Source organism: Callithrix jacchus, chromosome 4 (genome assembly GCF_049354715.1).
Source record: "Callithrix jacchus isolate 240 chromosome 4, calJac240_pri, whole genome shotgun sequence".
Taxonomy (NCBI): domain Eukaryota; kingdom Metazoa; phylum Chordata; class Mammalia; order Primates; family Cebidae; genus Callithrix; species Callithrix jacchus.
In genome coordinates this window covers 38,588,888-38,601,319 of record NC_133505.1, presented here as the reverse complement: position 1 = coordinate 38,601,319, position 12,432 = coordinate 38,588,888, and the positions used below count along the sequence as shown (strand labels likewise).

The following is a 12,432-nucleotide window of genomic DNA, read 5'->3' as shown; positions in this document are numbered from 1 at the left end:
CAGAGACAGGGGAAAAAATGGGAGTGGCCCCCCCGGGCCTGACGGGGTTCTCATAAGTAGGAGGAGACGGGGCGAAGAGGCCCAAGAGGGGGCACAGAGTCGAGTGGACGGAGGCCAGTGTTTCGTACTCACTCAAGCAGCTATGGGGGTCCAAGGGCGGGGGGCGCAGAGGCGGCAGGGCGCCTGCACTGCAACGCACGACTGCTGACCGGACCGGGCCGGAGCATCTGGAAGCCGCCGCGACGCTGCTCGCGGACCCCGGCCGCTCCCCGCACCCCGCACCCCGCTCCCCGCCGCCGGGACCTGCGCCCCAGTCCTGGGGGCTGCCTCGGTCCGGGCCCGCCGCTTCCCGCCACCGCCGCTTTCCGCCCGCTTCCCCCGACTCGGACTGACCTGTCCCGGCTGCCTAAGGCGCCACTGCCGCCCTCTCGCAGGCTCCGCAGAATCCTCCCGCTCCTGCCAAAACTTTTCCCATTAATCCCCAGCTCCGCGGCGGCCGCAGCGTCACACGCTCTGCGGCCCGGCCCCGCCCCCGCCGGCACGACGTCACCGCGCAGCTCTGCCCTTCCCTCCCCACGCCCCCTCCCGCCCGGCGGCGGCCAATCACCGCGCCTCCTGGAGGCTCCTCTGATTCTGCCTCTCCGCCCACCGCACGCTGTCCCGGGCCCTCCTGCGGCGCCCTCTGGTGCGGGATGCGGGCACAGCAGGGAAGGGAGGAGCCGGGGAGCGCCAGGGCCAGTAAAACGAGTCTAGCAAGTGTCACAAGACGGAATTTAAAGCTGGAAGGGAATTTCGAGGTCATCTAGTGCAACCTCCTCATCTCCCATTGAAGAAACTTAGTCCTAGAAAAGATAAGTGACTTGCAGTGACGAGTCTGGAGGGACTCTTAACCCAGTGCTAGGTCCACTAGAGGAGATCATACCGCCTGTACTTTTCAAAAAAGGGCTTTCCGCTTTCAAGAGGCTTCTACAACTGGAAACTTACGGTCTTAGACTTCTTAACCTTTCTTCCCATGTGCTTACGTAATACGCTTATTCACCTAAAATAGGTAACATCTTCTCTATAGTTGTAGACAATTCTGTTCTCACTTCTTAACCCAGGTCTTTAAGACCTGAAAGGGACCTATTATCCCAACCTGGCGCTTGAGATGTACCACAAAATGCTACCTAGCAGCTGGGAGGCAATCTGGTGGAAGAAGTTGGCTTTCATCTGGCGATGAACAAAACTTGACTCAGGTATATGACCAATGCCTCCTCTCCATCATCATTAAAGCTTACCCCGCCCCTCCCCTTTGAGGACACCTTCTATAGGCCACAAGCTCCTCAGGCCACACCCTAGCTATCTGGATGTGTGATTTTTTTCTTGAGACACAATTTCACTCTGTTGCCCCTGCCTGCCTGCAATTGTGCAATCAGCTCACTGCAACCTCCGTCTCCGGGATTCAAGCGATTCTCCTGCCTCAGCTTTCCAAGTAGCTGGGATTACAGGCACCCGCCACCATACCCAGCTAATTTTTGTATTTTTAGTAGAGACAGAGTTTCACCATGTCAGCCAGGCTTGTCTTGAACTGTTGACCTCACGTGAACCGCCGGCCTCAGCCTCCCAAAGTGAGCCTCCTCACCCAGTCTGGATGTGAATTGTTGTTGTTGTTGTTGTTGAGACCGGTTGGCTCTCTGTTGCCCCGGCTGGCGTGCACTGGCACGATCACTGTAGCCTCTACCTCCCTCGAGTGATCCTCCCACCTCAACCTCTTGAGTAGCTGGGACTACAGGGGTGCACCACCACAACCGGCTAATTTTTTGTGTTTTTAGTAGAGACCGGTTTTCGCCATGTTGCCCAGGCTGGTCTTAACTCCTGAACTCAAGTTATCCTCCCACCTTAGCCTCCCAAACTGCTGGGATTACAGATGTGAGCCACCATGCCTCGGAGGGATGAATGATTTTTTTTTTTTTTTTCATTCTGTCTGCTTCTCTTTCTTTTTTTCTTCTACGTTTTGAAATGATTGTGCATTATACTTCTAACTTAGATGTCAACCTCCTTGCCTTCTGAGATTGAGGTCAAAATGGACTGTGGAAATCAAAGACCCTCTCCTAACATTTTTGCAACTATCTGGGGGTTTATATTCTCTTAAATATTTATGTCTCTGTTTCTGCTTTTGCCAGGCTGTTGCTGTACCACGGTTCACAAGCCTGGAAAGGAAACTCAGCTCTCCCTGAGGACTGCCTGCACCTCTTCCCACACAAAATATTCATGAGTACAAAGACATTAGGGTCCTCTGGGCCCTGGAGCAGGTCATATGATAGATAGCAAACAGTTTAAACTTACCCATCAGAAGTTTTTCTTCCCTTTTTTATTTTTTGAGACAGAGTTTTGCTCTTGTTGCCCAGGCTGGAGTGCAATGGCACAATCTCGGCTCACTGCAACCTCCGCCTCCCGGGTTCAAGCGATTCTCCTGACTCAGCCTCCCAAGTAGCTGGGATTACAGGCACCCGACACCACACCCAGCTAATTTTGTATTTTTAGTAGAGACAGGGTTTCTCCATGTCTCAGGTGAACTGCAAATCTCAGATGATCTGCCTCTCAGAGTGCTGGGATTATAGGTGTGAGCCACTGCTCCTGGTCAGAAGTTTTTAAAAGTCCTTTTCACACCCCTAGCTGAGGTTTTCTAACTGGCCCTGCACCCGCTAGCCTCCTCCAGAATCACCACCTCTCCTTCCCGCCCACCATTCTCTCCTGTGTCCCACCCTCACTGGAGGAAACACAAATTCCTCTGGCTTTTCAGACAGAAAGAGAAAGAGACACTTTAACCTTATCTCTTTGTTGCTTAAGTTCCGTCCTTCCCAGGGAAACAGATACACCAGCCAAATCTCCTAATGATGCCTATCCTATAGCTCTAGTTTATACAGATCACTGGGCACTCAGGTTGTGACTCAGCTTATATCCCAGTGTTAAGGTCCCTACAGATGACTTTGTTGTCCACAAAATAGTTCACTTTGGCTGCTACCAAGGTCCTAGAATATACTGCTTCTTCTTCTATTCCATTTTTGGAATCCTGAGTTTATTCTCCATGCTTCCATTCTAATTCTTTTGACTGTTCACCTCTACAAAGTAGGGAGAGGTACTAGACACAGAAGGTCACATATTGTAATGTGTGTAATGATTTCCTACAAGAGAACACTTTTCAGCAATAAGGAACAAACGAGATACACAGACATACACGTTGTATGTACAACATTGATGGATTTCAAAAACATTGTGTGGCACAAAAGAAAAAAGACACAGAAGGCTACATACTATGTAATTTCATTACATGAATTCCTGGAGCAGGAAAACTAATCTGTCATGACAAAAAGATTAGTGGCTGCCCATGTAGAAAACTTAAATAAAAGTGGCACAAAAATATTTTATCAAGGTGATGGAAATGTTTCATGTGTTAATTAGGTGTTGATTAGGATGGTAGTTACCTGGTGTATAAATTCCTCAAAACACACAGAACTGTATATCTAAAAGCTGTGCCTTTTACTGTATCTAAGTATAGCTTAATAAAAAATAAATATGGCTGGGCGTGCTGGCTCACACCTGTAATCCCAGCACTTTGGGAGACTGAAGCGGGTGCATCATGAGGTCAGGAGTTCAAGACCAGCCCGGCCAAGGTGGTAAAACCCCATCTCTACTAAAAATACAAAAAAACTAGCCAGGCATGGTAGTGTGCGCCTGTAACTCCAGCTACTCTGGTGGCTGAGACAGGAGAATTGCTTGAACATAGGAGGCAGAGGTTGTGGTGAGCAGAGATCACACCACTGCACTCCAGCCTAGGTGACAGAGCAAGACTCCATCTCAAAAAAAAGAACGTACGACCTCACGTAGGCCTTTATTTCTACTTCTTGACCTAACTTCCACAGTACTCCACGGGTTTCTGGAGCGTATAACATGTTTTATTCTGTACTTTAGTATTTAGGGAAATTCTCTCTTCCATGCCTCTCCAGATGTGATCAGATGCCTGATTCATCTTGCAAATCAAGATGACACCAGGAAGTGTCACCTGGTAGTAGGAATAGCCATTGTCTTATTTATTGAATGAATTAGTGCTACATATTCCTACAACTTTTCAGCTTGAAACTTGCATTCGCCCACAAATTCTATTTCAGACTCATCCTTGCTGCTTTTGCAAATAAATGCAGCTGACAGAATCATTTGCAAATGAAGCAGCGTATCTTACACAATAAACACTTATCTCAGAGGTGAACGAATCCAGAATGCTTTCTCTCTTCAGGATGCAAGATGTCTTAGTTTTGGCGATTGTTTTACTTTGTTTCCCTTGATGTCTTCTTGTTGACTTACAGGCCACTATTGGCAAGATATGTGCGTCTATGGCCCTGGGGATTTAAAGTGGCTGTATATATCTTGTAGCATGTTCACTAACAAGTTAAAGTTGGAGACCTACCCACTTACTGTGGAATGCCTAGAACTGAGGATTCGAGAGAAAACTCTGAACCAGAGTGAATTCCCTGTGGAAACAGACTGGTATCTGCTCCAAGAGTAAAAGCTACTTCAAAGAAAATATAAAATATCAACAATAAAAAAAACTAATAACTCTTATTTTGGAACATGTGTCCTACTTTCCTCATGGGTCTTGCCTAGGACACATGGCAGACCTGGGGACCACCTGTGAGCCTGCGGGAAGAACATCCCAGGTCACTATGAACACGGAAGGCGTGAAAGTTCAACTGACTGCAGTTGGCACCTTAGCCATGAGTGGCTGTTTCTTAACTCCTCATGTAACTCCTACTCTAACCCATTCTAATCACAGTCTTAAATATTACGTTATGTGTATTGTAAAATGCCCTAATTAAGGAGTGTCCCTTCAGAAATTAGTGGTTTTCCCAGTCTTCCTTATTGAAAGAGGGATCCAGCTTTTTTGTTTGTTTTTTAGGCAGGGGCTCATTTTGTCACCCAGGCTACAGTGCAGTGGCATGACCTCAGCTCACTGCAGCCTCGACCTCCTGGGCTCACGCCATCCTCCCACCTCAGTCCCCAAGTAGCTGGGACTACAGGTGCATGCCATCATGCCCTGCTAATATTTTGTACTTTTTTGTAGAGATGGGGTCTCGCCATGTTGCCTAGCTAGGCTGTCAGCTGTTTGATATGTAAGTAAGGACAGAAAGTCACCTTAAAGCAGAATAGTTCCTTCTTGCTGTGCCAAGAACTACTAAATGATTGAACACTTTTTTAAGTATAGAGCCATGAGCCTTAGTATTCTGGGGAAAAGGTTTAACCAAGCTCTTTGAATTTTGAGAGCTTTGTGAAAATTGGTCTCACCTCTTAATGGAAGAATTGGCCTCCAAGAAGCAGCCAGCGGAACACTGTCTTCCCGGGGCTCGAGCCTGTTTGTAAAAGATGATCTGCTAGCAGAATGTAACCCTCAGCCATTACTTTGCCTTAAAAACCTAACTTGCTTTGAAAACCTAATGTATTTATAGCAGCATTATTCACAATAGCCAAAAGGTGGAAGCAACCCAAATGGACAAATGGATAAACAGAATGTGGTACACATACATTCGATAGAATATGATCCATCCTGAAAAAGAATTCTGACACGTGCCACCACATGGATGAACCTTGAAAACATTGTTACGTGCAATAAGCCAGACATTAAAGATCACATATTATATGGTTCCATTTATATGAAATGTCCAGAATAAACAAATCTACAGAGACCGAATGGTGGCTGCCAGGGGATGGGAGGAGAAGGGGAATGGGGAGTTATTATTCAATGGGTACAAAGTTTCAGTTTGGAAAGATGAAAACTTCTGGAGATGGATGGTGGTGATGGTAGCCAACAACATGAATATACTTAATGCCACTGAACTGTCCATTAAATCAATAAAGATGCTCATCAATAGAGAAGGGACTGATTTTTAAATTTGCGTGATAAACCTTACCCGTGTTTACTGTGCTTTTCCTAGTCACCTCTCCATAACTTGCCTCCCTCAATCTCCTTTGAGATGAAGGTCACAGGTGTTAAAGCCTGAGTTCTAAGCCACCTCTATGAGAGTCACTCATTTTTCCCTGGGTATCTTCTGGGTCTGGGTATGTACACGTTAATAAATGTCAGCTTTTCTCTCGTTAATGTTTTCCATTATGGTGGGGGAGGGCACTAAAAACTCCGAAGGGTATAGGAAAAAATGTTTTTTTCTAACCTACAGAACTGTCAGAGGACTTCAGCCCTAGCAGTGATCCCAAATGAGAAGCCCAGTCTTTATTGCTGATCCTATTTAAAATATTTTCAAAAAGATGACATGATGATTTGGCAGTGAAAAGGGTACAGAAAACAAATCAGCAGAGCCAAAATTTGAGTTTAGTGGAGCCCATATTTGTTTTTAGAGAAATGACCACAAATCCATATTTTCTTGCATATGAATTGTAAAGAAATGACCAGTTTATTTCATTTATAACAATCTTGTGTGTAAATAAAATAACTTTGATTTTTAATTTTTATTTATTATTTTTGAGACAGAGTCTTGCTCTGTCACCCAGGCTGGAGTGCAGTGGTGTAATCTCGGCTCACTGCAACCTCCGCCTCCTGGGTTCAAGTGATTCTCCTGCCTCTCCTCCCGAGTAGCTGGGACTACAGGCACTGCCACCACACCCAGCTAATTTTTTGTATTTTTAGCAAAGACAGGGTTTTGCCATGTTGCCCAGGCTGGTTTTGAACTCCTGAGCTCAGGCAGTCTGCATGCCTTGGCCACCCAAAGTGCTGGGATTACAGGTGTGAACCATTGCGCCTGGTCAGTGTGATTTTTTTTAAAAAGTGTCTAAATGAAGCAAGAGCAGGGGTTGGCCAGATAAATAGTTCTGCCTCTGAAGGCCATCCTATCTTTGTCCCAGCAATTCGCCTCTCCCATTGTAGTGCAAAAGCAGCCAAAAGGGAACCAGTGAGCTTGGCTACCTCTCATTAAGCATTATTTAAATCCAAGGTGGTTGGATTTGGACCATGAGCTATAGTTTGCAAATCCCTGGTCTAAAAGGGCCCCTATAAATTTTTAAAATAAAAATTATAAGTGGTTAAACAAAGTATTGTCATAGTTTAATTGGCAAGGTTTTATATTTCTTAGTGGTACAAGAAATTATGGAACTTACATTTAGTAGAATTTTAGATTGAATGACATACAGTGTGTATGTCCGTAAGGGGCATAGCATCACACAATAAGGCTTGATGAGAATGAATAGAAGTTAGCAGTTAGATAATGCTTCTAAGGTTTTGGGCAGCATTGTTAAACTCAGTTTGGTAGGGCAGCATATAACATGGCATGCAGAACTTGATGAAGCTTGATTAAGAAGATCTGGATTTAGGGTGTGATGAGGGAGCTCAGGACAAAATGAAAGCATCAGCATACATTCATATGTTTAAAAGGCTCCTGGTGGTATGAGCTCACAAGGGGTCTCCTGATCTGCAGGTTGCAAAGATCCATGGGGGAAGTGTGGTTTCATGAGTGGGGTTGCACCACTCACACTCACCACTTCCCTTGGCTGGGAGCAGGGGTTCCTTTGGACCCAGGCTGTTCCCAATTGGGTCATCACCCCACCCTTTTCTTTGTTCTCTGTGGGTCCAGTTGTTTTCCTAATCAGTCCCAATGCAAGAACCTGGATATTTCAGTTGAAGGTGCTAAATTCACTCGCCACTTTCATTCCTCTCCATGAGCACTGCAGCTGCTTCTAATCAGCTATCTTGGCCCCTCTGCCTTTCAAGTAACTTTCTAAAGGCAAAACTGACCATGCCAATCCTATGCTTAAAATTCTTTCATTGTCTCCTAATTTTAATAAAATCCAAATTCTTTACAGTGACCTAAAATCCCTGCCTAAACTTACTTATGACTACCACACTAGCCATGTATTTGCAACAGGGAACAGTATCAACCTCCAAGGAGGTGAAAATTGGTTCTGGAGGAATAGAGAGGGGATAAGTCTTACTTTTTCCAATGTGTAAGGAACAGGCATAGAGCATATATAATAAATATGGAATTAAAATCTTATAGAGGGGGGACAATTAAAAAAAGAGTGTGAAGAAAAATTGAGAATCCACCTAACCTAATCTCAGGGCTACCATGTTGCTAGGGGCTACCGTATTGCGTAGCACTGGTCTTACCTCTAAGTCCTGTAAGACCAGTGCTACACAATACGGTAGCCCCTAGCAACGTGTGGCTACTGAACGCTTGCAATGTACCTAGTGCAAAAGGAAAAGCAAAGTTTTAATTTTGCTTAAATAGAAATTTAATAGCCATATGTGGCTAGTGGCTGTGATATCAGACAGCACAGCTCTACACACATGCTATCTGTATCTATCCATGCTAGAGTCAGGATACTTTGCTAGAAATAACAAAAATTCAGAATGGATTACACCTAAGTCCAGATAAGAGAGAATCCAGGGTTGGCTAATTCAACAGCTTCGAAGCCATTATCATGGATCCAGGGTCTTTCCATCACCCTTCACTGCCATCCCAGGTGCATCAGCACTACCCTAAGATTGTTTTCCTGATAGTCACAGTATGTCTGCCACAGTACCAGGCATCACATCTAAAACTAATGCTCAGTACGAGACTGCAGCTGTCTCTTTTTTTGTTCCTCCTTTTAAAAATGAGAAAACATCACCTCACATCTTGTTAGCCAGAATTTTATCAGATGTCTTCACTGATCACTGGCAACAAGAATGGGATTACTACACATGACTCAGATGCTATGAAAGCCATTCCCTGGAGCTGAATATAGTGCTGGTCCCCAAAACATATGGCTAGAGGAGGAAGGCTGATCAAGCCAGGCCTTGTAGGAAAGTAGGGACTTGCACAGCTTGTATTAAGGAGGGAAGAGTGAAAGCAGAACTTCACCCTCTGTTCTAGGTAGAACTAAGCTGAACTAGTTCAGAATATCCCTGTGCCAGTGGTTTTCAGAGTGTTGTTATCCAGAAACTTTTTAGAGAATTGAAAATCGTCAGGTTCCACCCAAAACTTATTGAATCAAACTCAGGATGGTGCACAAGAATCTGTGTTTCAACAAGCCTTCTAGGAGATTCTGATACACCCTAGTTTGAAAACATTGCCCTATTCCAGTGGTTTTCAATTGTGTGTGTGTGGGGGGGGACAATTTTGTCTTTACTAAAGATACAAAACATTGGGAACATTTGGCAATGTCTAGAGACATTTTGGTTGTCACCACTGTAGTGCAGGGTGCCTCTGGCATCTAGCAGTAGAGGTCAGGACAACGTGCAAGACAGTCTCCCACAGCAAAGATGCGTCCAGCCCCAAATGGCAATAGTGCCAAGGTTGAGAAACCACGGGGCAGAAGAAGCTCCTTTATAGTGGCTTCAGCCCACCTGGCTCTCCACCCAGGTTTCAGGTCTTTGAACCTGGTTAACGCAAGGATTAGCATCTGTCAAGCACCTTCAGAGCAGAAGAGATGTCAGATTGCCTTTGCCCACAGTCTGATCAACTTCCTTCTAAGCAATCAGCCTTCTAGTGGTCAACTCAGTCAGATCAGTCCCTGGGGTCACTTAAGTATCAGGACACAATGATTATTTCAGGACAAAAAAAAAAATCTTATAAGGAACACAGTCGATATACACATTGGCTGGCTTTTGTGAGGGCCTAATTCCTCTATCTTAGAAAGTTGACAGGTTGTTTGGATCAAGCAAACCTTTTCCATGCTTTTTCGTTGTTGATTTGTTTTTGTTGTTTTTGAGACAGAATTTCACTTTGTTGCCCAAGCTGGTGTGCCATGGTACAATCTCAGCTCACTTGAACCTCTGCCTCCTGGGTTCAAGCGATTCTCCTGCCCCAGCCTCCTGAGTAGTTGGGATTATAGGCATGTGCCACCATACCCAGCTAATTTTTGTATCTTTAGTAAAGACAGGGTTTCTCCATGTCGGTCAGGCTGATATCAATCTCCCAACCTCAGCTGATTCTCCCACCTCAGCCTCCCAAAGTGCTGGAATTACAGGTGTGAGCCACCACGCCCAGCCTGATGCTTAGGAATCTTTCTGTTCAATTGAGTCTCTACCACCACCTTTAGCTCTCTCTCATGGGGCCAGGAAATGGAGATCAAGCATCCAGTTCTAACTAACATTTTCTAGACAAGACAGAAGCAAGGAACCTTACATTGCCTATGGATATAATTTCTAAGAGAGTTTGAAGTTACAGAAAGCAGCGAATCATATCATAGTAGGCAATGCCACAATCAGTTCAGCTCAAACCCACCTCATATTAAACCTATTTTCCGAGGGTTTTGTATCACAGCTTGTTCTACCATGATCACCACATGAGCTCTTCTGACACTTACCTAATATAACACACTTCCAGGAACAGATGTGCTGGTGAAGTTTATTTACATTAATGTTCTCTTATGTCAATCACACATAAGCCCTGGATGCTAGTTTTCATATACAGAATCCAGTACCTTCCTGGGAGAACTACTTTTTTCCCTAAACAAAAGAAGACACAATTAATATGATAACTGGGGAGCTTAATGAACATCTTGCTTCACTTTGGGGTGTCATCTGGAATTTCTGAGTCAACTGTATCCAGCGGCTGCCAGTGGCAATTCATGAGGGAGTCGTAGAGTTCTTCACTTTTCACCATAAACTCTTGGTTTGATTCCTCAATATTCAAATGAAGATGTGGATCTGCAGAAGTCAATAATGGATATGAAAGAAATAGAGTTTTACAGAACACATATTAGAAAGGTTTTAGAAAGCATTTGCAGGAAGTACCGCAGATAGTAAATGTTAAAATTCTTAAATTGCATATTTCCTTTCAATAAGACTTGAAAATAGAAATTTAAGCTATAAAAGTAGTAGTGTTGGCCAGGCATGGTGGCTCACACGTAATCCCAGCACTTTGGGAGGCAGAGGTGGGTGAATCACCGGAAGTCAGGAGTTCAAGATCAGCCTGGCCAACATGGTCTCTACTATAAATACAAAAATTAGCTGGGCATGGTGGCAGATGGCTGTAATCCCAGCTACTCAGGAGGCTGAGGCAGGAGAACAGATTGAACCAGGGAGTCAAATGTTGCAGTGAGCTGAGATTGCACCACTGCACTCCAGCCTGGAGATAAAGTGAGACTCTGTATCAAAAAAAAAAAAAAAAATTAAAAAAAAGTAATAGAATCAACAGACTTAACGAGCATCTGACCTTGACAGAAGAGATGGTGAAATAATAATGGACAGATTTGAGATGCTTCAGAGGTGGCTTCAACTTAGGAGGAAAGAAGAAAAGGAAAATCAAGAACCACTGCCATGTTCCTGGCATGAGCCAGGTAGATACAATGCTAAACAGTGAGCCAAGCCAAGGGCCCCGAGGACAGGGGTTTATAAAAATAAACATGCTATTTTAACTGCTCAGTTAACAGATTCATGTTAGTGAATAAATTTTACATAGCAACTAATTCAGAAACACAGGATGACTTGGCCTTCTATCTCTGAAACATAGAACCCTATGAGGAGGTGGTATTATGTTATAGCAAACGTATTAGACCTGGATTTTCAGCCCAAGTTGCCAGGCTTCCAGAGCTTGCCAAGGCTTTCAAGGTCATTAATTTTTTTAATGTAACCTGTTTTTGTCCTCTTCTTGTACTGAATGTAAAGGAAGAAGCCTTTTGTGTTTTCCTTTGTAATTTTTCCAAGCCTCAGTTCCTTGAGGATCATAATTTGCTTCCTAACACTCATATGGGTTCACGCTATTCATCTGTAGTGCAATGGGACTAAATCTTGGCCCCACAAAATTCTTCTGTTAAAAGCCTAAACCCCACAATGTGAAGGCATTTGGAGATGAGGACCGGGAGGTCAGATGAGGTCATATGGGTTGGTTGCTGGTATGATAGAAGTAGTGCCCCCATAAAAAGAGACAGCAGGCTGAGCACAGCAGTTCACACCTGTAACCCCAACACTTTGGGAAGCTAAGGCCAGCGGATCACTTATGTCTTGGAGTTTGAGATCAGCCTGGGCAACATACTGAGACCCCATCATCACAAAATATAAAAATAAATTTTAAAAGAAGATAAAGCAGAGAACTTGCTCACATTCTCTTCTACAAGGCATGCAAAAAGAGGTCAAATGTGGAAACAGGAAGAAGGCTGCTGTCTGCAAGCCAAGAAGGGAGCCCTCACCAGAAATCAAATTAGCCTGGATATTGGATTTCCATCCTCCAGAACTGCAAGAATATAAATTTCTGTTTAAACCACCCATTCTGTGGTATTTTGCTACAGTAGCCCCAGAAGACTAATGCAATACCCTTCTATATTTATCATTTTGGAACCAAAATGGTCAAATCAGCCTTAGGCATCATATAAATTTCATGAGCTACTTCTCATTTTTCTTCACTGGAATCACTGGTGACTGTGTTGTCTGATTCTTACACTTTAGAGCTTCCCAACCTTTCTGAACCA

The 12,432-nt window shown here is 44.4% G+C and overlaps 1 protein-coding gene across 27 annotated transcripts in view; it reads right to left on the bottom strand.

Moving 5' to 3' along the window:
* The window catches only part of LOC108590331 (putative uncharacterized protein C6orf52), a 231,302-nt gene that overhangs the window by 191,332 nt on the left and 27,538 nt on the right, over nt 1–12,432 (bottom strand). For 2 of the 27 annotated variants that reach the window (XR_013534008.1, XR_013534007.1), the window contains exon 1: nt 394–483. The exons of 17 other annotated variants lie outside the window; for them this stretch is intronic. Coding sequence is in view for 4 of the 10 variants with exons in the window: in XM_078368772.1 (XP_078224898.1) it covers nt 10,530–10,672; nt 11,181–11,243 (206 nt within the window). In the remaining 6 variants the exon portion in view is untranslated. Of the gene's footprint in view, nt 1–393; nt 484–8,657; nt 10,673–11,180; nt 11,244–12,432 lie in introns of those variants that run through there. 8 more of the 27 variants (XM_078368770.1, XM_054254916.2, XM_078368772.1 and 5 more) reach the window with 7 other exon arrangements.